General features: G+C 43.2%; 1 protein-coding gene across 1 annotated transcript in view; it reads right to left on the bottom strand.

Annotated features, from left to right (window-relative positions):
• Positions 1 to 4,821: 4,821 nt before the first annotated feature.
• Positions 4,822 to 24,737, bottom strand: part of ptch1 (patched 1) — a gene marked incomplete in the record, with an annotated part of 54,024 nt that continues 34,108 nt past the window's right edge. The window contains 10 exon segments of the mRNA XM_065950060.1: positions 4,822 to 7,487; positions 7,601 to 8,150; positions 8,260 to 8,613; positions 8,774 to 8,873; positions 12,995 to 13,137; positions 13,290 to 13,427; positions 15,596 to 15,876; positions 17,782 to 17,965; positions 21,966 to 22,108; positions 23,402 to 23,711. Coding sequence (XP_065806132.1) covers positions 7,602 to 8,150; positions 8,260 to 8,613; positions 8,774 to 8,873; positions 12,995 to 13,137; positions 13,290 to 13,427; positions 15,596 to 15,876; positions 17,782 to 17,965; positions 21,966 to 22,108; positions 23,402 to 23,711 — 2,202 coding nt within the window.

Genomic DNA, 24,737 nt, shown 5'->3' with positions numbered 1-24,737 from the left:
TAAGACTGGCCACTGGGGATTTAGATTTCAAATTCTTCTGGATCAGTTTTGTAGGAAAAGTGCACTCCCTCTTTGGGAGACAAAACAGCCAGCCAAGTCAATCTGGTCCCTGGGTGGGAACTGAACACTATCACCAACACCCACCCACTCAAAGCCACCCACCTCGAGACGGCTGACAGAAGACAACAGAATATAAAAGAACAGAAAAGAAATTTGTTTTTTAATGATGATAGAGTCTCTGTAGAGAAATGCTTGGGCATGCTACCATTGTATTTTTTCTGCTGTAAAGGAATTTGCTCTGATATTTCAAAAGTAAGCTAACTTGCCAGGAGTTAAATGAAAAAACTTATACTGTAGCTACATAAATAACCAACACGAAACCCCCAACCAGTTCAAAATCTGTTTTAAAGAAACCTGTCAGCACTTTAAAATTGTTTAAAATTTGGGGTGTTCAAGGGATTTCATTTACTTTAGATGGAGCCATGCTAGCTTCCACCTCCATTTCCATTTTTTATGCTAAGCTAAACTATGGTGATTATACGACCCAAGTTGACCCGGACCGTCCCATTTTTAAGATCTGTTTTGCAGAGTCCCCACAAATATCCATAAAACATTAACATGTCCCATTTTTAATCAATCCCTGTCCCAGTTTAAACCCATTAAAATAACACAATAATACACAATTCTTGCAACACTGATTATATGTCGATCAATGTCATTGTCAAGGCTGTTGCTGTTTTAACCAAAAGAAAAACATCACCAATGCACCACGAGTCAAAGTTCAATACTGATTTGTCAATCAGTCTCATGGTTGCAGCGAGCCTATCTTACTTACTTGCTGCATAATGACAATAGGCAAGCTTGTCCAAAAGGAAATCAATGTTTTCCAAAGTGTTTTCTCCTTCATTTTAAAATTTCCAGAGAATGAATATTCTGTGATTTGCACAAACTGCAGGTGTCCATTTTTTAGTCACCCATTGTGAAAATGCAGACATACAAAGCCATAATAAAATGAACAACCCAAATGGTGGGTACAGACTGGAAGTAGAACTGTCACGACCTACTTCGGTAAGGAAAACGCCAGTGACCACCAACTTGAACGGGTACCTTCACCTTCTACCTTGTGTGACCAGTACAGGTCACCGACCTGTGGATTGATACATGTGGGTTTGCGACAAAATTCAAGTGTTCCGATTTGGAGTAGTGGAAAATATGGTCACCCAATAAGCATTCTAGTCACCTGGTCCTAACTTCATATACCTCACAGATAAGAGTGTTTTATCTCTTAACTTAATCACTTTAAGGGAGCTAACATATTTTTTCTTAAAATATAACAAAAAAATGAAGCTTGCCTATTAGCCATAATAAAGTAGGTAAAACACAATGATAGGTCATAACACAAAACAATGCCAAACATATGGATTTCTAAGCATTACTACTAAAACTGCAAATAAAAAACAATCTGCAGAAGAAGCTGGCAATAGTTCTTTGACTACTTCTTATTGAAAATTCACAAGAAAATGGGAAATAAAGTTAAGGAAGCCATGGAGACAGAATGAACATGGACTGAACATGTAGCACTAGGTAGAGGTAAAAAATTGGCAAACGTGTTCCACACACAGAGTGAGTGCTTGGCTGCCCTCAGGGTTCTGGAAATATAATCTTTAGAAACATAGAAAATCGTAACTCTGCTCTGGGTTGTCAGAAGAGGGACTTGGGCCCCAAATCGGCCTGATTGTCTTATTGTGTGCACCCTGCTTTAATGTGAAGCACTGTCATTCATTCATTGTGACTCAAATCTTGTTTACAGAATCTTTGACATTTTGTCAATCTGGCAACAAATCATGTTCACATGTTGTTTGACAGACACACAGAAACAAATCTGCCGTTGAAAGGTTTTTAAGGTGTCAGTTAGAACTCAAGGTTAAAACCATATCTGTCTGGATCTATAATCACATCAACACACCATGTGATCCCTTCTGCAGATTTATTCTTAAACCTCGCTTTTTTAAAGAATGTAAATCTGTCCCTCGGTCTGGCAGGAGTGCGTGTGTATGTTTGTGTGTGTCCCAAGCAGTCATGTCAACAGAGCAATCATTCATGTAGCTGAGAGTGTACACCCAAAGGATTAAACTCTGCCGGCAGGTGATGATGGACAAGCCTTTCGGGGAAGTAGTGAGCGATGGTAAGAGGGGAGAGGGAGGGACAGATGAAGTGAAAAAAAATGACTTGAACAGAGGAATTAATAGTTTCTTTTTGTAGGACTCCCCTGCAGTGTCCGCACATGTATTTCTGAGATTAGAACGCAAGGACAATAAAAACACACATGAATGAAATGAGGAAGAATGAAAAAAAGCATTGCTGTGTATGGTGTGTTTCCGCTCCATTGTCACACAGTCTGGGCAGAGAGCCATGGCAGTGCTGTCAATTAGTGTAGAAGAAGAAGGACCCTCTTAATTGCCGTCTCCCTCTTCCTTTTTGGTTCTCCCTCCAGCTTTCTCTCCCTTTCCCTCCCTTTTTTTCTGGGGACAGGTACAGGAAACACTCAATATATAAACCACCTAGGTCTCGTTAGCGACAATGAAGGGCTCCTCAATATGTGAAGTTCTACCTCTGAGGGCAAATCCAAGTGTGTGTGCATGGGTCTATAGGCTAGAGGTGAAAGGGGCTAAAGGGTAAGGGAGGGCAAAAGGAGGGGGTGTGTTTGTGCTTTGACCTTGGGTCCCCCACTTATGGAGGGAAAGCTGGTTATGGAGACCTAAAAGGACATGAGCGCTTTATGAACCGCATCGACCACAAACAACCATGGTACGGTCACAGATTTTCGACCTTTTCTAACATGTTTTGCAGTCATCCATGTGCCATTTTACAATCTACGCAACACCTGCATCTGTCTCTGCAAGCCTGTTGCTTGAACTCATCAAGGGACAGACTAAAAATGTCAAGTCCAGTTAGAAGCGTTCAAAACATGAAAGAAAACATCCTGCCACCCAGCTTCCCAAACACACCCTGTCATTTGTAAGATGTCAGCCTTCCTCTTCGCCCTGTTTGGACAACACACTGCAGAGTAGTGAGCCTTTATTGGCTTTAAAAGATAATGACATGCCTACTGCCTGGCTCAAACCACAGACCCAGGGTCAGGGAGTTCTTCAGACTCCGTTAGGTTCACATTGAGTTTGCGTCTTTGGAAAACTGGTTCCTTTTTGTGGCAAAAAGGACGTAGCAGGATGTTTTCCTACAAAAACATCTGCATTTAAGAATGATGTGGCAATTTAGAAGACTTGGTTATATTTTGATCAAAGTGCTTTAGTTGCATAGGCTTTTCGAGTGTCTAAAAATTTCACTTACAACTATCAAGTGCGTGAATGAATAGCTGCCACCCATGCAGTTGACAAAGCTCTCTCCCACTCTCACCATCAGGGCAGCAAGCTCAAGGCCACATGCCCTTTTTCATTACTTGAAACAGGCCAGCTGTATTGTAACTACAACCAATTTCCTTGCAGTCTATAAAGCTGTCAATCAAAATCATACCGAACAGGGAGTGGAGGTGGGGGGGGCTGTTGGGGAGGGCTGCATGGCTCCAGACCAGATGTCAGAGTTTTATACTGCAGGACACCATGGAGGGAGGGAGGGAAGGCGGGAGAAGGGAGGTCCTGTTTACCTGCAGCTTTGCTTAATAGCGGATACCAGAAATATTTGAACTTGCTTTGAGATGAACAGCATTGCTATAACTTCAACAAAAGGAAAAGAAAGACCAATACATTTTATTAAAACTAATGAAAGAGCCTGACAGAAGTTGTTAATGAATTTTAATTTAGAATTACTCTTCTGAAAGGAGTTACCTAAGAAAAGAGTCTGCTAATATAAATCTACCACAAGCAGCCTGTTAGCTTAGCGCCTAGTCTAAACAGCTTGGAAAGATCTAGCTTTGTAAAGTATCAATGTTCATATTTAAAAATGATTAATCTCAATATGCAAATATAAGACCTGTTTTTACACGAGGTAATCTCAGGAATCAACAAACTGAATGATGCATTTAAAGAAATGAACTTTGAAAGGTTGACTGATTTTTTTTTTCAAACAGCGCACCGGTGAGCTTTTCTAGCTTCCAGTCTTCATTCTAAACTAGGCTAACAACATGCTGTTAGCTACAATGCAGACACTACTGTTTTTTTTTTTCATCTTAAGGAAACAAGTGTATTTCCCACAAATTCAGTCAGCTCAGGAAAAAACCACAAATCATTTTCATTTGTAGAAATAGCTACCGCCAGCAGTTAATAGTGTACAAGGTTTCCCTTCAACAGTAATACAGAAGTAGGGATACAAATATTTCTATGCAAATAAGCATAGCTGCATTAAAGCAAATTACACATGGATGGATGTTATATCATCTATTAATGTGGCGAAGTTAACAGTTAACGAATAAGAGAAATGGAAAGAATAATTTAAATGCTGAGAATCAAATAAGAGAAATTCATAAGAAACTGGAGTAAATGGGTGAAGGAAACAGATGAAGTGGAATATAAAATAGAAATAAATGTATTTAAACTAAGAGCGTATTGAATCCCTCCATCTTCTGGGGGATCTTTTTATTTCTTAACATCATTGAATTTTTGACTTTTTTTTTCTTTAGACTTCTTTCTGTCCAAAAAGTGATACAATTTGACAACATGCAATGTAAAAAGAAATACCTGCATTAAAGTAATGAAAAAAATAGTATTTTAATTATTATATATATATATATTTCCCAACAATTCAAACCTTCCAATTTAAGTGTGAAACCTCAATGAAGAAAATCAACTCACAAAGAGACAGAAGAAATATTTTTCAGTTTCCATTTATTAAAGTTATGAACAACGAGACAAATAAGTTATAATATTTTTATTTGTTAGAATTCTATCAGTGTTTGAACATTAATATTTAGAGAGCTAGTACAATTTCCTACTTTCATGGCTAGCCTTTGACAAACCCACAGAAACAGCTGTCTCTCTCCGAGGATCCGAACATAATACTGAAGGGGAGGTGTTGATGTTGTCTCACAAGACAGTAAGCAGTGAAAGTGTGCACCTTAAGTTTTTTTTTCTGTTATGGTATATCATTACATATAAACTCTTTAAAAATATACTTCTGTCAAATACCTTGACAACTACTATGTACACTACAAAAATAAATTTTCATATAAATAAATTATATGGCATACATTTATCTTTGTAACTGAAAACAGCATACATCCACGCCAACCGAGACCAAAATGGCAGTCTGGAAGAACCACTGATTTTTTTTCCTTTTAAAATCCTCTAAGAGCTATGATGAGACCTGTAGTGTAAAATGTTATATACTCTTTTTTTTCCTATTTAACATTAGTAAGCACTTTATACAGATCAAACTCCATTAATGTCAAAACATTAAACTGTAATAGTGTTTCAATAGACATAAAAATCCCTGCATTTGTTATCCACTGGCATCACGATAATAATGAAAGAAAACAACAACATATTTTATATTACAAAAATATAAATATCGCAATTGAACGTTGAAACAAAAAACAAACAAAAGAACATTTAAAATGAATAAAATAGTTGCCAGCTATGATTCTCTCCGCTACTGCCAATGTGACATTGGGAGAAACGAACAAACAAACAAACAAAACAAGCTATTTCATGCAAGCAGCTGACATAAAACGGTGGACAGGGGGAGGAAACTGCAAAGACTTCTGGGAAGAGCTACGCGTTTAGAGGGAGCTGGAGAGTAAAAGAAGAGGAAACTGAGGTGTGGATGCAGTGAGGGGCTCAGGGATCTGGAACTGGGGATTGTATGTATGCTGACTGAGACCCACATGCAGACATAAACTGGCCATTGCTTTTAAAGAGGGGGGTGGCAGAGTAAACTATGACCCCTGAGGCTCAGGTCTGTGCCATTTGGCACATGAAGGGAGGGGTTGTCCAATTAGTGTCATGGCGTTATGTTGTGGATTTTTATTAGCTGAGGTCAGTGGGGGGCGGCTGAGACCAAAAGGAGGCCAGTTGTCTTTTCTGTCACTTAAAGAGAGCTGAGACAGAGAAAGACGATGGACTGATGGACTTCAGCAAACACAGAAATGTTTATACACACATATATATGGAAGGCATACACAGAGCACATCGTCAGGCCATATAGGGCTTAGCCCTTAGCAGGCTGCGTGAGCTAGCTTATTGTTTGAACAGAAATAAAGAGCTACTTGAGGAGAGATATTTCTGTGAATGAAGTTTAAATGCAGTCAAGTGCCATGTTGGATCGGGTTACAGTATAAAGTCTGAGATATAGCTTATCCACTAAACACAACACTTAGGGTACAGAGTTAGTGCCCCGTGTTGACCCTGTTTCAGAAGCAGTAACGTGAATGCCCCTGTGATGACAGAGTGAGTTTTTGAGGTGGGTTTACTGACTGTATGCCAGAGAACCTGTATGGAGCCTGCTAGGGTAAACAATACATAACCTCTTACAGTAAAATACAACCAGAGAGCAGCCTAACAGACAGTGATACAAAGCTGGGAGTAGGAACATGTTCCAATGCAGAGGCAAAACTAAAAGAACAAAACAAACAACCAAAAAAAAAAAAAAAAAAAACAGCTTTAAAATTTCTTCATTTCTGCTCGTCTTAAATAGCACGCATAGCGTGTCAAGTTAAACAGTAATTGTTTCATAACTACCACAGGTTTGTGATAAAAAATTAATAGTTTAACATGCATACCTTTATACAATAGTAAACAAACATACATGAACACATACACGCACATACACGCATATATACCATAGCCCTGTTTGATAATTCTAACATTCCCCCTCCCTCATGTTGAAGTGAGGGTGTTATTGTTAGTCTGTTCTCAGGATGTATCTGATGTATAAGCCAGAAAATAAAGGGGCTGTTTCACACCGCACAGCACAACACTCACCTGCTACACACGCACACACATACACACACGCACATATATGAAGACAGATCACTTCTTTTGTTTAAAAGAGACATTTGCATAGAGTTATAAATGTATATTATTTAAAAAATATATTTTGAGCAGCAACAGTGAATGCTGACAGGTATGTTTGTCTAGATGAAGCTTCCTAATGGCACAGATCCACAGATGAGTGAACAGTAATCAGAGATCTATCTCTCCATGTCATACACACCAAAACACACACACACACACACACACACACACACACGCACGCACGTGCACACCATATAAAATGGCAGCCCCAGTCTGTTAACATGAGGAGTTGTACATCTCCAAACATTATTACTACTTTTTGTTCATATTTACATATGTATACATCTTTTAAATATAGATAGAAATATCTAAGACAATAGTCCACTGGATTACAGTAAAAATGAGCACCATGACGGCAACACTGGAGAGTTATTTCTCTGCCGGGATTAGGCCAGGCTGGGCTATGCTGGGCTGGGCTGTGCCAGGCCAGGTCTTTGGCCGGTGTAATTCGGTTCTCCACAACTGGAAAAAAAAAAAAAGAAATACTGTTGTCAGTAATGATTGATGAGACAGGCCTAAAAAAAAAAAGTGCAGTTACACTCCTGATAGATCTACTCAAGTCATTAAAAGCTCACCTCAGCTCGCCCGCCTGCTACTGTTGCTCTCAGCTGCCTCAAACTCCAAATCTTGAAGCTCCATGGCCTCCACCTGGACCCCCCTGACCCCTGTGTGGGTGTCCAGCGGCACGTGTGGGTCCTGGAAGACAGTCTCCGGCTCCTTCGGCCCTGATGAGCAGTAACTGTCCGTTGCAGTGTATCCTGGATAAGAAGAAGTGGGGGGGCTCTGGTTGGATAAAGGGGGCGGGTGGACGGCAACAGTGACGGAGGCTGACGCCGTTACCGTGGTGATGGGTTGGCAGTATGGGGTGGGGTTAGGGTGGTGGTGTGGGTGGTGGTGATTAGGCTGTGGGTTGTGGGTAGCGCGGGCTCTATGGCCTGCTGAGTGTTCTCTATGGCTGTGAGCGCCATGATGGCCCCCAGCCTCAGTAGCAGTTTCAAAAGCGTCCATGCGCGGGCGGGCTGGGGGCGGGGCTTGCCAGTGCAGCTGGCTCTTGGGGCCCCTGCTGCTGGTACGCTGAGTAGCCCTGGACCGGGTCCCAGAATCACAACCCTGAGAGGACACAGTCTGTAGAACAAAACAATTGGATTTTTTTAATTTTATTTTTTAATTCAGAAACTAGAAAAACTGGAATAAGAGAATCATAGACGCAACACGGCGGAGGGTATTTTCTTACCGAAGAATAGTTTGGAGGTTCGGGCTGTCTGGCTGAGCGTCTGTGCCCTGCTCCTGCTCTTCTCTCCTCTTCTGTCCTGGCTGCTCTGCCCCTGCTGGCCTGGAGGTGGTACTGCTGCTCCTCTGCTCGAGTTTGTCCTCTGTGTGAGGAGGGCAGGTTGTAGTTCTGCAGCTCGTGGCTGATGCCAGACACTGTGGTGTTAGAACTGTACTCAGAGTCGGAAGAGTCTGAAGCTGCGCCCGAGGTGGTTGCGGTCCCGGTAGTGTGGTGAGGACGGACGGAGAAGCGGACCACGGGAGGTGGGGCCTCTGGGGACGGGGTGGGTAACCTGCTGCGACCATCGACTGGTGACACCTGCGAGGTAAGAATAGAAAACGTGAGGAGGATTCAGTGAACTGCTTCAAGTGCTCAAAAGAAAAAAGTAATTCTTGTATCACCAGCTAATGATGCACCCTTGCATGATACATCACTGCCTTTTCTATTTAAACCCTCTTGTAGCTTTATGGGATCTTACCTCAGGATAGGGTCCAAAGTACGACAGTAATACTGGAAGAAGTACCAATCCATTCAGTACTCCAAGAACTGTAAGGATGGCCAACACTGCAAAGAAATACCTGAAAACAGCACAGGTACACACACAGACTTAGTTAAAGGGAATACACTTTAATGTCAGAGATAATCAACACAACTGGTCAGGATAAGAACATTGCATTCGTAAATTTACGTAATGTTTTACCCCTGTTTCGTAAAAAATGTCAAACCTCAAAAAAAAGGACAATTCATGACTAGGACCAAAATAGCTGAACAAAACTAAGAAAAGAAAAAAAACAGTCGCTGAGACCACCGCAGAGAGACGAGAAGAGAAACAGAGTAGACGTAAAAACAAAGAAAATACCTGCGCAAACCACAGAGGTTTAGACATGGGTAGACATGTGCAAGATCAACCATAACACATGCCCAAAAGAATACTTCCACAAAGATGCCTGGCCACTCCCCAAACACACACTTACACACACACACTTACACACACACACACACACACACAAACACACACACACACAAACCCCCCACAGACAGGCAGGCATGCACTGTGGTTTCGAGGAGCAAAACAGAAATGTACCTTATGTGATTCTAAGTCCTGCCAAAGAGAGTTAGTCTTTAAGAAGCCGCAGAGAGAAAAGAAAGGGGAAGCATAATTAGCCGGAGCTGGTTAATTCAAAGGCACGGGAGGAAAGGAAAGAAAAAAGAAGGGGGAATGAGGGGGGGGGCAGTTATTGGGGGCGAGGGTACTCTCTCTTGGGTGTGTGGTGTATAAGCAAACATGGAGAAAACAAAGCAGTGAGGAATGTGAAGGAAGGAGGGGGAGAGAGGGGGTAAGAAAGGGTAAAAAAAAAAAAAAAAAAAAAAGGGGGTGGATGAGAGGAGAGGCGGGTGAGGGGAACATTAGGGGGTGGGGGGTGGGGGGGGGGGGGGGGGACACAAGAGGACAGGGGCCTCTCTCTCCTCTCCGGCTCTAAAAAGGAGAGAGGGAGAGGCAAACAAATGAAGTGAAGGGTATAGAATTTAAACAATTTAGTCTAGGAAGAAGAGAAGGGGACCCTCTGAGCGCCACCCCTCCTAGCTCGCTCCCTCTCTCTTTTATTTCTTTCTCTCTCTTCTCTGCCTCACTTCTCGCTCCCTTCCTTCCAGCTAAGCCCCTGTGAAATTCCCGGCCACTCCACAATCCCCTCGGTCTAATTAAATCTCCAATGTATCAGGTAAGACCCCCCAATCTCCACTCCAAATCCCCCTCGCTCGCTCTCTCTCTCTCTCTCTCTCACCAATCCAGCTCTCTTCATTAGGGGAAGGCTTTCCTCCTCATTTGGTTCAGTGCAGTGGACGCTCTCAGGTGCCCTTTGCCTGACTGTACACTGTGCTGTGTGTGTGTGTGTGTGTGTGTGTGTGTGTGTGTGTGTGTGTGTGTGTGTGTGTGTGTGTGTGTGGGGGGGGGGGGTTAACTGAGGTGTAGATTTGCTGGTATGCTGTGCAGCTGGGCCGAGAATTTAATGCACATTCATAAATAATCTGTGTTAGTTGTGTGGCCTCAATGTGACAATACTGGTTCACTGTTTCTGACAATGGAACTGAACGGAAACAGACTCAATATTTTAAAACGCCCATGTTTTTGATTGCGAACAACATGCAACAATGAGATCAGTCAAGTCGTTTTTTTTGTTCCTATCCAGTGTTGTTGGTACACTGACGTGAGGTGTGGACATGACCACATGCTGTGATAGACCCACTGTCACAAGATGAGTCCATTTCAGGATGCTGGAAATAATCCCTCATTCAAAATGACAGGAAAGTGAATGCACCATCACTTTTTTATCTCCCCCTAAAAATGAATTCACACATGCAGTTTAAGATTGTATTACCCCCTTTATACTGTAAGGACCTGTGTTTGTTCACTTTTTATTAAAATGAGCAAGAAGGACTGTAATCTGAAAGTAGTCTACTTGAAACCTATTACTACAAACATGTGAGTTTTTGACCAATAGGAATACAGAGGGACAAAAATACATCATTGATCACAGATATGGGAACTGATCAAGTGAATCTTTAATAGAAATGAAAAAAATGCCTTTCCTTTCTTCATGTCTCCATCACATGAATGTAATATAGAAAGATCAAAGGGATGAACAAAATCAGATATGAAAGGAAGAAATCATACAGACACCTAGTACGAAGCCCTCTGCCTTCCAGAACATTTCTTTAAAAATGACAAGATAGCCTAGACCTGAAATGTTCCAAAGTTGACTTGATATCAAAGCTACATGAACGTGGAAGAGAACTGTGGCTGAGCAGAAAAGAGCATGAAGCTGCTTAATTACATGCACAACAAAAGCATCGCCAGTGGCTCACCGGTAGCAGGATATAAACTTTATCACCTCAACCAACTCGAGTAATTCCTGCTGAGTTTGCACATTAGCTCACCACAGCTTCAGGTGGGAATTTCACTAAGGGGGGGCTAGCAGGAAAAGAAGTCTGGATCATGAAAAAATCTCCACTGTTTGAGTTCACACATGTAGCATCACCCCCAAAAAGATTTGGGACATTTTCAAGAAGTTTTGTGCATGTGTGAATACAGCACAACATGCTCTTAGGAGCTAGGTCCACGAAGCCACATGCGCACACACAGACTCTTCTAACACAGTCTAACCACACGTCCTTAGTCTACTTTTATTAGATTATCAAAACGCCTTCTGAAACTGAAATAACCGTGTCATCACTGTGGTCAAAACACACCAGGTGGGGTTATAACGGCACGTCACCTTTGGGACACACGTACGAGCACAACACATGGACGCGTGGAGCCCACATACCAGGCTGAGAATCCCGCTGGGCTGTTTGGAGTGAAAACATTCACAGGGCTGACGGCGGGGGAAAGTCAGGGAAACATTTCTTTCAGCGCAAGCAGAAAAATACGAGCCGGGGCCTGTTGTTATTGCGCCGTCTTGGGCCGCAGCTTTGTTTGCTCAGACAACAGCAGAACCTTTAAATGGAGGCCCGAGACTGAGCCAGAAACCAGAGCACACCACTGGAGGTGCGGAGAGAAGGTCTTTAGGCCTCCCTGTGTTTGTGTGTGTGTGTGTGTGTGTGTGTGTGTGAGCGTGTCTGTTTGTGTGTGTGTCTCTGTGAGTGTGTTGCTGTGTGTTCTCTCACTGGAAGGCACGCCATCATTGACCCCCATGATTACAGGGTCAGGGTGCAGGGGTGTGTGTGTGTGTGTGTGTGTGTGTGTGTGTGTTAGGGGGACTATGTGTGATAGTGTGGTTGTGCACGCATGAGCGCAGACTTTTGCACATGACAGAGTGTGCGTGCTCACCGATCACATGGACTTGCGTGCTCCCTTTTCTTAAAGGAGCAGGTCAGCTAAATCACACCGCTACCTCATCTATTTTAAATTATTCACTGAGCTCACTGGAAACTTCTCATAACACCAAAGGCTTGAGAATGCACAGAATCATTCCTTTTACTCCCTTGTAGAGCAACTACGCGCCGCTTTTCAGTCTGACGCTCATAAGAGTGCGCAGATTCAAAAGGACAAGACGCAGAGCTCCCCACAGAGTCCGCTTTAATTTCCACTTCTCCTGTCTTTCTACGATTGTCCTTCTTGCCCTGCCACCTGGATACTCCTTCCCATGCTTGTAAACGTCTAGCGAGGGCAGTTAAACTAGCTGAAAGAGAAGACTTTTCTGCTCTCTCTTTCTTCCCCCTCACTCTCTTTCACTTTGTACCCTCTACTTCCCTCCTCTTTGTTCTCCTGACCTTCAACTTTCCATCCTTCCTCTGGTTCCCCCCCCCCCGCCCCAACCCCTAAAAATGTCCGGCATGAGAAACACAGAGGCAGAGGAGAGAGACAGATGAAAGAAAATACATAACGGATAGGAGGGTGGAGAGAGAAAAGGGTTCTTGTTTGTGAAGATTCTACTCCGGAGAAATGTGCGGAAAGGGGATGAGGTTTACAGGGAGGGAACACGAGAGGGAGATGTGGGTGGAAGACGAGAGAGAGCTTTCATGCATGGCTGGTGTCTCAGGTAGATTCCTGTGTGACATACAGGTTGAGGCATGGTCTCAACGGTCCACTGACACCGCAAAGAAACCATAGCTTAACCTCTGCTAGAAGTGCAGTCCTGTGAGCTTTTGGAGTTAACTAGAGGGATGTGATTTGATTTTTTTTTTTTTTTTAACTCACCTGACGATAAAGTCGAACTCAGACCCAGCAAGCATGAGGACGCCTAGTAATGTGGAAAAGGCTCCATCGAGCACCGGAGCAAACATGTGCTCCAACGCCAGCACGGCCCGCTTGTGACGATCCCCTATGGCTGTCAGGAACGCCTACAACACACACACACACACAGAAATAGTTAATGTCTCTTTTTTAAGGGGATTTGTGACTACAAGACCTTTCACGATATATCAGTCATCATTATCTGGAGATGAATTCTTGCGCCAACAGGCCAGATTATTTCTGGGGTTTGTGCGCCTACCAGGGCAACATGGACGGTGAACTCCACTCCAATGCCGACGGAGGCGATGAGGATGACCACAGGCACGGCGCTCAGCTTGATTCCCATCAGCCCCATGAAGCCAAACAGCTCCACAGTCATGAGAGAAAGCACCAATACCTGAGGGAGGAGAAGGAGCGTTAGTTCAAATATGTGAAGAATTGTTTTTATGTGTTTTTTCCCCAATAAGGGGCCGGACAGAAAAAGGGGCAGGTTCAGGCTGAGTAAAGTCACATCCAGGATCAGGAGTGGGACAAAATATCAGTACGGCAAAATACTGAACTCTCGTGAGATACTTTCATCTTATTGTATCTGTATAGCCTTTGCCTAAAAAAAAGGAGATATAACTGTAATTCTAATATTATATCTCTTTTTTTTCTAATAAGAGGGTTACGTTGATTTGTATGAACAAATCTCTACAATCACTTTTTGTCCTCAAATACTCTGAAACTTGGGCTTGAAGTGGTCTGTGATGGTTTTTCATGTCACTAATGTGTCTACATACAATACAGTGCATCCAAAGTGTAAAGAAATGAACAATAAAGCTTGTATTATAAAACATGTTTCCCAGGTGACTGATCTAAAAACATAACAATGTGCTCTACACTTGACTTGAAATGTGCACAAGACGGATCAGAGAAATAATACCTGAGGATATGTGGATATGTGTCAGAATCCCTATTTTACTGCTGTGTTAAGTGGGAACCATCAATCTGGATGGAACATGTGTGTCTTGGTGTGTGTGTGTGTGTGTGTGTGTGTGTGTGTGTGTGTGTGTGTGTGTGTGTGTGTGTGTGTGTGTGTGTGTGTGTGTGTGTGTGTGAGGGTTTGCACAGTGAGACAGGAGCTGAGAGTAAATGCCATTATCAGCTGACAGGTGTCAGGTTACATGGGGCCCAAAATCCTTTGAAGACGGCTGAGGTGGGCAGGGGGAATGTGTATGTGTTCATATGCAATGTACAGAGTGTGTGTGTGTGTGTGTGTGTGTGTGTGTGTGTGTGTGTGTGTGTGTGTCAAAGAGGGAGTAATTGTGCATGCTGTCTGTCTCTGTTAAGCTTTTACACAAGAGCATCTCGGGTGACGTGATTAAAATTGGAAGGATGAATTGACGAAACAGTTTTCAGGGAATTAAACTAAAATTGAAGTCAAACTTTTGAGATCCTTGTTTTTCAGGAAGGCAAATTTCAAAGTGTCAAACTATTATTTCTCCTTTAAGTTGTTGTTTGTTCCACAGTTGAACAAAATACCAACAGGAATAACGGATAGCAAGCAACACCAGATCACAAATGACTACGCTCTGAACAACAGTCAACATCAAGTGTATTAGAAACATCTTTATAATTCCAAACAAGGGACACAAGGTTTAATAAGTCCTCTATGTGGTTAAGATGGATTTCAGTGCAAATAGCTGAGCGGGTTTGAAAGGGCTTAAGGTTGAAGGTTTGACATTTTAGGGCTGGCGGTGGTCTAGTCTTGGACAGAACGAGCGGTTAAACTTGACGCCTCTCCATAACTTGTCTTTTGATCTTGCTAGTAAAGCCTGGAGGACGAACACGGGGTTCCCCTCCTCCTCTGTTTAAGAGCTCTGGTGGCCTGGCCACTGCCTGTCGTAAAATACAACCCACCAGAGAGAAAAACCAGAGCACTTAGTGGATGAGTTTCTGTGTGAATTATGTACCTGTGTGTTTACATATTCATGCTGTATGTGCGCAAGCATATACATATCTGCTTAAGAGTGTGTGTAGAGTGTGCGTCTGTGTGTGTTTGTGTGAATGTGTGTATCCTGAGAAACCGCTCTTTTGAGAGGAATGGAAGAGGAGGAGTGTGGAAGATGGAAATAAAATCAAACTTTTTTTTTTATGGGTTTGGAGTGGGAGAGCAAGTTGCCTGGGCAACTATGTGTCCTCTCCCCATTTATTTCAGCATTGATGTCTGGGAGTGTTGGACTAGACTAAACAGACTGGGCCTGACAAAACAGCTTAAGATAAACACTGGTGACTGGGGCTACAATAACACACAGCAGCCCCCCTCTCTGTTCTCTGACTCTCTTTTCTCTGAGACGCCTTGTGGACCACACAGAAAAAGCAACAGGAAATAAGAAGAGGAGAGAAGGGAAAGAACTATGTTATGATTAAAATATCCACATGTTGTTTTTTCTGCTTTTCTTTGTTATTTGGATGATTGCAGGTGTATTACACATATAAACACATATAGGTCTGTTTCTCTTGACATTATCACCCCTATATATGCCGTACTGTGTCTGTTTGTTTTTTTACTCCAATACTCACTATGATGCCAGCGGTCCACGGGTTGAGCAGGAAGAGGGCACAGACCAGGAAGGTGCAGGCGAGCACGACACTGATGGACAGCAGGAGCCAGTGGCGCAGACTAACATACTGTTCCCAGAAGAGGAAAGGGTAGCCGTTTGGGTAGGAGGGCAATCCTTGTCGGCTGTAGTTGCTGCAGATAGCCCGCACACTCTCGATGGCCTCCACAAACTGCGGCGTCTCCCGGAGCCCGTTGAGGTAGAAGGGGAACTGTGCGTATTCGATGGGCTCAGCTGCCGGGACTGGAGGGAGAGACAATGAAAGAAAAGTTTAATATGTGCAAAGTGGGGGGCGGGGGGGTGAAAGACAATTCATGTCTAGATGAAGCTGTAGTGTCTACATTATTATCTTTATACGAGCAGAGGCAGCGACTGATAAATGATTCGCACTTTGAGGTCATGACAGCAGCCTGCAAGATGAAAACATTTGAATTCAGAGAAACAGATTGCAAAAAAGGAACAACGTGGAGTTAATCAGATACATCGACAAAGGCAACGGTGACATCTGCAGATGATATTTGTCTGCTCTGATTAACTAACATTAGGCTCTGATCATTTCGCCTATCTGCAGAAATCATTTTAGCCTCTCCAGCCAAACCACCAATATCAAAGCACTGCCTCACTAATTCAACTTTGCTCCAAGACCGGCTACATCTGTGCTCGAGAGCGTGTGCGTGCATGTGTGTCTCTGTGTGTGTGTGTGTGTGTGTGTGTGTGTGTGTGTGTGTGTGTGGTAAGGGGTGGGCGGAGCAGTGTGAAACAGAGCTCCATTGACTCCAGCCCAGCCAGCCTGTGGCCCAGCCTGCCTAATGAGGGCCTATCAGTTCCAGACACAGCAGAGTGTCAGAGCTAACGTTGATTCACGGTAATTACAATGTCAGAATCACCGCCATTACCACACCCTAAACTTAGCAACTGCCATATAAAGCATAATATAGATTCATAAACACGCTTACCTGCCTGTCACTATGCTATGAAGTCACTTTTGCTGCTGACAAAACAGTGTTTTCATTCAGTTTTCAGCCTTCTAAGTAATTACCAACACATTGATGCACATGGTGGATCTAAACATTTCCAGCTCCATCATCTTAAACATGACATCCTCTAGCTTTACGTGTATATATACAGGAGCACTTGCTAACATGGTCGGCCCATTACAATCTCAACTATAAATTTCCATTAGAACACAAGTTGGCTTTTCGCCAACACGGATCTGCTCCGGGGGGCTCCTGCACAGCCAAGCACTTCACGCTGCTTATCCAATCATATTCCCTCCCCCTCCATAAAGGACTTCCTGCTTGTTATCCAATTGTGCTTCCCACCCAGACCCAAGTCGCTTCTCGTTATCCAATCATTTTCCTCCCCCGTGGAGCACTTCCGGACTTGTACCAAATCACAGGCTGGAATCAAACAACAACATGACTGTACTTTGTATGTTAGTAACAGTCTGTGTGTGTGGGGTAGGGAAACGAGAACAGGGTGTGTGTAGTGTTTGGGGTCACTGGGTTTTAATAATGTGTGTGTGTGTGTGTGTGTGTGTGTGTGTGTGTGTGTGTGTGTGTGTGTGTGTGTGTGTGTGTGTGTGTGTGTGTGTGTGTGTGTGTGTGTAATGCAAGGGCCCCATGGTAGCCAGGATTATAGCATTCACCACAGGCACCATTAGAAGAACCACAGTGAGCTGTGTTTTGGTCCTCAGCCTTGCAACCTGAGCTCGCACACACACTAATGTGCGCACTCAGACACACACACACACACACACACACACACACACACACACACACACACACACCGCTGCGGTACAGTAAAGTCTACTACCTCACTTAAAGCTAAGAGGCAGACGAGGAGCAATAACTCAGACCACAAGAGGTAAACACTGCTCACATGCAGCAGATGTCTTGTGGAGCCCAGACCAATGAGCCCCACAAAAAATTGGCTTAAAATTTCAGTATGAAAAGTTTCACTTAGTAAATGCAATTAGTTCAAATGTACCGTGTACCAGGTAAGAACTTCCACAAACTTAGCTTCAATTGTTGGAACAAATGATATGAATTCCTTCCTTGTGTTGCAGAAAAAAATGGCATTCCATTACACTTTAAGGCTTCCTTTTAATTTGAGCACATTTTCTGGACATGTTGCATGCTGACTTACTGCTGAGGCGTGTCTCGGGCATAGAGTCGGTACGGTCATGGAGCCACTCAGGAGGGTGTGGGCGGATGTTGGCCTGCGAGGCGGCGTAGGCCACAGGATCATTGCTGACCCAGGCGGTTAGGTAGATGTAGAAAGCCCCAGGGTTGATGATGCCGTCTGCGTCCACAAGCCTCTGACGAGTCAGCTACAAAACAAAGAAAAAAGACGAGTTAATGATGGAACCATGTTAACTAATGCAGACAGCTCTGGAAACATTAAGAGACCACTCCAAATGTGTCTTAAATCCGTACTATACACCTATGGAAGCCATTCTCTTTTAATGTCTGTTGAATCTTAACACGGCTACACCTGGTGATCATTTGACAAGCCATTGAACAAAGCCAAGAACCAACAGCGATGTGAAAGACTGGTGGAGGGTAAAGTATACATAAAAAAAAAACACCAAAAAACACCAAAAAAGGTATTGTGGAAATGGAACGTGTTTAACTAAAACTTCCTTCAGGTGAGGCGACCACAGACATGCTTATTTATACACATGCATGATTGCAGGAGAACGGAGCAGCTTTCAAAATAAGAGTCAAATATTAGTCCCTCTCTCTCTCTCTCTCTCTCTCTCTCTTTCCGACCAAAGAAACATCAACAAGTAAAACAGTGGTCTTCTTTCTGAAAATTCCCGTATTCCTCATCACAGCTTCCCAGAATTATCATGCCACATTAAAACATGGAAAATGTCGAATCAGCTTCTCCCTTTACATACAGCAGATATTGGCCGGCCAACTTCATGGCCCAACGTCCTGACCACTCTGAATATATTTAAGAAGAAAGCCTGCAGCCCTTCTCTGTCGGGAAGCAGCTGCTGAGGAGGATGTGCCAAGTCTAAGTAACGTTAATGGTGGGATACATTAACATATATTAATAGTAGTTGTATGAGACGAGCTCTAATCTGACAAGTTGGTGACTGTATTGCTGCTTAAATGCCAAGACCTTATTATGTCGTCTTAACTTTTTTGACAGCCTTATTGGCAACATTAACGGATCCCGGTCGGCCACTTTGGTACATTTGAATACAGCCTGTCTGTTAGATTAAAGGGACGTTGTCATGACCTCAGTGTCACATGTAACAACTTTTGTGATTCTTTTACGTTAACCAACTGCTGCCATTTGTAGGTTATACGTTGAGTGTACTCAGTGTTCCAGTCACATATCTGCAAAACGAATTACATCCTTCTTATGCTGCAATTGTTTTAATTGCTGAAATAAATTAGACATATTCCTGTGTACAATCAGCATGTGTTGCTTCTCAATGAAAGCATGGTGGAACGCTGATGCTAGCATTTAGCACTGCTGTTTCTCAAAGAGATGCTTCCATTGCTGTAAACGCTATTTATGCAAACAACCAATGTCAGACATAAACTAGCATAAGCATATCTTACCAGTAAATAAATATGCCAACTACTTCGATAACAGCACCTTAGCTCTAATTTTCTTACACTGCAGTGACTTCCAGTAACTCTTAGTTAAAATGAGGAACTGGTTAAAAAAAAAAGAAGCGGTAACTCTTTGTTAGCCTGTAGCCAAACTTCTGAAATCAATTTCTCAATTGCATTTTTTGAGTCTGTGACTCATTCCCATGAGCATCGTTTGTTGTGACTGCTGGTCAGTAGGTAGAAAAGAATGGCTGTCTCTGGGTCCAGTGTGGAAACAGAAGAGTGTAGCCTAGCATTGCTGCCTCCTGAGAGGTAAAACCATTACTGTGCGCTGCCCTGCCACTCTCCCTTCAAGGAGCCATAAATCCCTCCTTCATAGAGGCTGCCTGGGAGAGTTCTAGGGGTGAGGTCGGACTCACAGGGTTAGGTGGATGAAGAAAGGGTTAGGTTTTTTTTTTTTTTCTGTGAAGGGGTGGAGGGGGGGGCGGTGGGGGGTGGGGAGAAAAAAATTGCTTGAGTTAGCGTAACAATAAAAAAATTGGCTGGAGTCCCTGAGCGCGTCTGTGTGCAGTTAACCTGGTTGTTAACACTGAAGGAAATGCCACCCAGCAAATGGAGTAGAGCTATAAAAATAACACAACATCTGTACAAATGTTGCTCACACTTGCTTCTCCTGACCCCTATGGGTACCCAGAAGGCCTGGCGCCATAGACGGACCCTGCCCTGAGAAGAAAAGGGCCCTTGATAGCATTAGCATGACTCTCTAGCACTTTCAAACATCCCCCCCCCTCCTCCTTTTCTCCACACCAGCCTCCTTCTGTATTCATTCTCCAAAGCTTTATCTTTTTTTTTCTCTTATTTTCAAACCCTGCATACACACACACACACACAACAAATACACACTCACACAGACAACTAGCCACCATATGACTCCCAGGCAGGGCCATAAGGAACGAATGGTCGCCCAGCACCGAGAGAAATGTTAACAGCAACAGATCAAAGGCAGAACACCTCTGCACAGATCCATGGAGTGGCATATCAAAATAAAACATCTAGCGCTGCAATTTGCCAGGGCTGGAAAAAGATCTGGTCCTCATTTTGAGGCACAAAAAAACAGCTACTGCTGGAGGTGCACGCACAAAAGACACAAAAGCAGAACACACACTCAAAACATACAAATGCACACACAGCGCTGCCTCAAAGAAACCACGTGTTTGAGCTCCTCTCACTGAAAGAGGACACAGCAGTGGAGCACAGAGGGAGGGAAAGGAAGGGAGGAGAGAGAAAGAGAGAGCAGGAGTAGTAGTGGAGCAGGAGAGACTGAGGGGGCAAGAAAGAGAGCCGGATTCCAGAGGATCTGGATTGAATTTAACAGCGGGATACGCAACAACTGTATGTCTTCAAGCTGTCACGGGAAGCCCAAGCATCTCTGCTGGCGGCCCCCCACGCCTCACGGCAAATACCCTTCCCTCACAGGCACAGGAAATGATGTCACAGGGCCGCACACCAGGCTTACCTCTGCTTCCTGCTGGCTTGTGGAAAAGGATGGGAAGAATGCTATGTTGCAATGGGCCTCAACGGATAAGAGAAAGTGAAAAACAAAGAGCTAAAAGAGGAGGGGAAATGTAGAAATACACTACTTGGAAATTGGCTCGCATGTTAATTACATAAATAAACAAAAGACGCAGCTTAGCTTCTTGTAAAAGGTAATTATCCTTGAGGAAAATTAACTCAATTGTGTTTCGGATTTGCAGAAACAATTGGCCAAGAATTTCAGATTTTTAATCTCCAGTTCCTTATCGTCTGTTTTCACCATCTCCTGCCAAAAAGTGGTGGTACTAAAAACAACATGTAATGCCCTATAAAACATTTACTCAACCCGAATATGCCCCCTCATTTCCCCCTGCTTCTCAATTCATTACAAGCTGTTTGGCATATTTCTGCGAGGAAAGAAAAACTTGATTTTGAAATTACACCATGTTGTTTGGATAAACTGCTTTTTTAGAACTTAGCTCCTCGCCTGATTGGCTTGTGTCGTTGTTGTTTGGATACTGAACACCACCACAGTTCAACTCTGGAAACAAGACTCCATTCAACAGCTGAGCTGGAGTTTTCCAGGTGATTTAGATATCTACATTTGATGTTTACTCACTATAATTTAAACAGCTCAACCGATCACTGCACAGGGAGAATCATTAAAAACACAATTATAACTATGTCCTGATTATATATCGCCATTTTTCTTCACAGAGATGCCAACAATCTCAATTTATCAGATGTCAGAATAGGCAACAAATGTGCAAAGATGTCTTCATATTGGGTTATTCATACATTTCTTTCTGCAGTTTCAGTTCATTCTGACTTTGTCTTTGCGCTATTAATACCACAAAAAGTGTCCAGCATCACTGACAATGCACCAATCTAAAAGACTAAGGGGAAGTCCTCTCACTGTCAAAGCCCTGCATTCATTCACATCACACGACAGCAGAACTACCAAAAAGGGACCAAATGGTTTAAATGAAGAGTTAATAGGTTTTTCAGAGGTCGTGTGCAGCCCCAGTGAGAGCTTTAAATTCCTGAGCTCGGTAAAGTCATCACAGAATGAAGATGGAGAAGGACACAGAGACGAAGAAAGAGAACAGAGATTTTTATGGTATGCAGGACACTGCCCCAATTAAACTATTCAGTCTGTCAATCTGAAATTAAAGCACCTTTATCTCCAGGAACAACAGATTTAGGGGTCATTTTAGAACACACCAGGTTGAAGTTGATGGGCTTTTCCCTGCGTCCTGTCTGCACCAAAAGCTTGTACGCCAGGACGCCATCATCGGAGCCGTTCCTGTAGCTGTTGAGAGTGATGCGGCCGGCCTCCCAGTCCTTGTCGAAAGCCTGCTGGAGACCTGCAGGAAACCACAACAAGGCGGACCGGTTAGGTTTTAAAAGCTTTCATGCCCTGTTATCTTCATTCCTCCTCTGCATTACACTTAAGGAAAAAGAGCCCAGTTCACGAGTAGAACACAACAAAACACAGCCGTGCAACCTAACACTCACCCTGTAATAAGCATGATTGATTTAATATGATAACTTCTTCCATTCTCAACCACCAAACGAGGCTTCAAAAAGCTTCAAAAGTCTGCTGCTTTTGATTCAAAGCGATCATTAGGGAATATATCAGTAACATGTGTCTCCCTTTTTCTATACTACTCTCTAATCCATATGTGTATGGACCCACACACACACACACACACACACACACACACACACACACACACTATTGGCTCTCCCTCACAGCTCATGCTGTCGTCCGTCTGTGGAAGATGTTGTTTTGGGTCTCGTTCCTTGGCCTGTCTGGCTCCAATTTGTCCTACCATTGCAGAGAGCAATATCAGACACAGTTTTCTCTCTCTCTCACTCTCTGTCTCACTCACCCACACACTCTCTGTGTGGTTTCCAGACGGCACACACGCACACACACACACACACACACACACACACACACACACACACACACACACAAAATGTGTTTCTTGGTTAAAGGCAAGACAATGAGTGTGATTTCATGGATGGAAGCGATTCCATTTTTATGGAAGTATCATTTATCAGTGGCACATCACATAAACAGCTAAGCATCCTATTATGAATCCTGCTATTCCACAACATTGTTTAAGGTCCAATAATATTTTTAAGAAAATCTGTGTTTTAAGGCTTTTGATATGCCAAATAGTTCAGATTCTCAAGAAGTACATTTCAAAAGAATTTCCAATTCTGCCCCAGTGTGAGTTCAATGAGTATATGTGGGTTGCAGGTTGCAATGGCAACTTCATTTACTGTTGTCTCTGCGGCCCACCACTTTGTCCTCCTCCGTTAACCCCACTCAATGTGAACACGAGTGATTTTAATCAAGACTTCTGTCACTGTTCGTTTTACAATTTCAACCTGCTTCTGAAGCTCTGCCAGACATCTTGATTCCTGCAGATTGATGTCAAAACACAGGAGACAAATATGATCTCAAAACAATGAATACCAGGCCCAAACTTCTTCTTGAGAAGTTGTTTTAAATAAAGTATTAATATTAAAATCCTCTGTGACAGTGTCAGGGTAGTATTTAAGTGCTCTGACACTAACTCTGTATAACATTGTTGAATTGATTAAATGTTTTTTTGGGTCTGTCAAGTTATTTGATTAAATTCTACCTTGCAGCCAATCCCTGAAGTAGCCCAGCCACATGCGGGGCAGCTGTCCGTTGTCCTCCTTCAGCACGTAGCGCACAGTGTGGAACCTCTGGTGGAGCTGGTGCAGCAGAGGCTGCTTCTGGGCGTATTCGGCCCGCTGCGTCACCACGTACATGTTGTAGAAGGAGAAGAACTTGAACTGGGCGCCGATGAAGTCGTACTCGCTGGTTTCTCTGGGCACGATGTCGGTCAGCTCCAGGCCGTCCCTCACCTGGGTGGTCCCGTATAAACTGACTCCCAGCAGGCAGAGGAAGAGCACAATCACAACCACCTGGAGGGCAGAGATAGGACTTCATCAATCAACTCACTGTGCATTGGGATTCAAGTTCACATGCTTAAAAAAAAAAAAAAGCAGGAAGCAAGACGTTTAAAAGTCACAACAACAGATTGATTAAAAAAAGAACGAACACTGCAAACAGACCACAAAAAGCCTGATGATCTAACTTTGATGTTTCTTTCCTCGTTAGATTTTTGTTGCGGTGAAGTTGTGGGCCAATAATAAAAAAAACAAGATTCAGGTTGTAATAAAACAGAATAGTCCTGTTAGTCATCAGGCGAGTATTGGTTTAAGGAATCAGTGACAGAACATGAAGTAATCTGGTACACTGAGGAAACATTTTGTCAGTGTGATGACAAGACTTTCTAATAATATCAAGTACAGGCCACGAGATCATTTCAGTTCTGGGAGGCTTTCTGGAAGACAGGCCACCCACAGCACTGTGGTCAGACTGCGTGCGTGACTCAGATAGGACAGAACCACAACCTCCACCCCACATTTCCTCTTACACATTCACTTCAGTGACTAATCCTCCCTTTCAAATTATCACCACGGTGAGTAAGCGCAAACGTATTCCTTACCTCACACAGGAGCTTTTCCCCTTCTTTAATAAACTCTCTTCATGAATAACAGAAAGTATATTAAAAAAAAAAAAAAAAAAACCTTTTCACACATGTACTTCACAGCTCTGGAATTTTCCGGGATGGTATTGTATGTCACAACCAACACGGCCACATTTTTTTTTTTTTTACATTCTGCCAGCCTCCTTGTAAAGTTTCCACAAGGTGAGATATTTTAACCCATGAAATGTCTAATATTCAAAATGTGTGTTTGTGTAGCCCCAGCTGTTTCTTGCTTTCACAACGCCATAAAGCAATGTGAAATCCCAGACTGGGACACCAATATTACGACTTTTGGAATCAATATGACAGTAAAAAGGCATAATGACGACAGAGCTTTGGTCCCGCCGCTGTTGGGGTGTCGCACTCTGAAAAGCTCTGTGACATCCGCAGCATCCTT

The sequence above is a fragment of the Labrus bergylta genome, chromosome 2 (assembly GCF_963930695.1).
Source record: "Labrus bergylta chromosome 2, fLabBer1.1, whole genome shotgun sequence".
Taxonomy (NCBI): domain Eukaryota; kingdom Metazoa; phylum Chordata; class Actinopteri; order Labriformes; family Labridae; genus Labrus; species Labrus bergylta.
The sequence above is the reverse complement of the archived record's forward strand: the minus strand, read 5'-3'. Positions and strand labels throughout refer to the sequence as shown.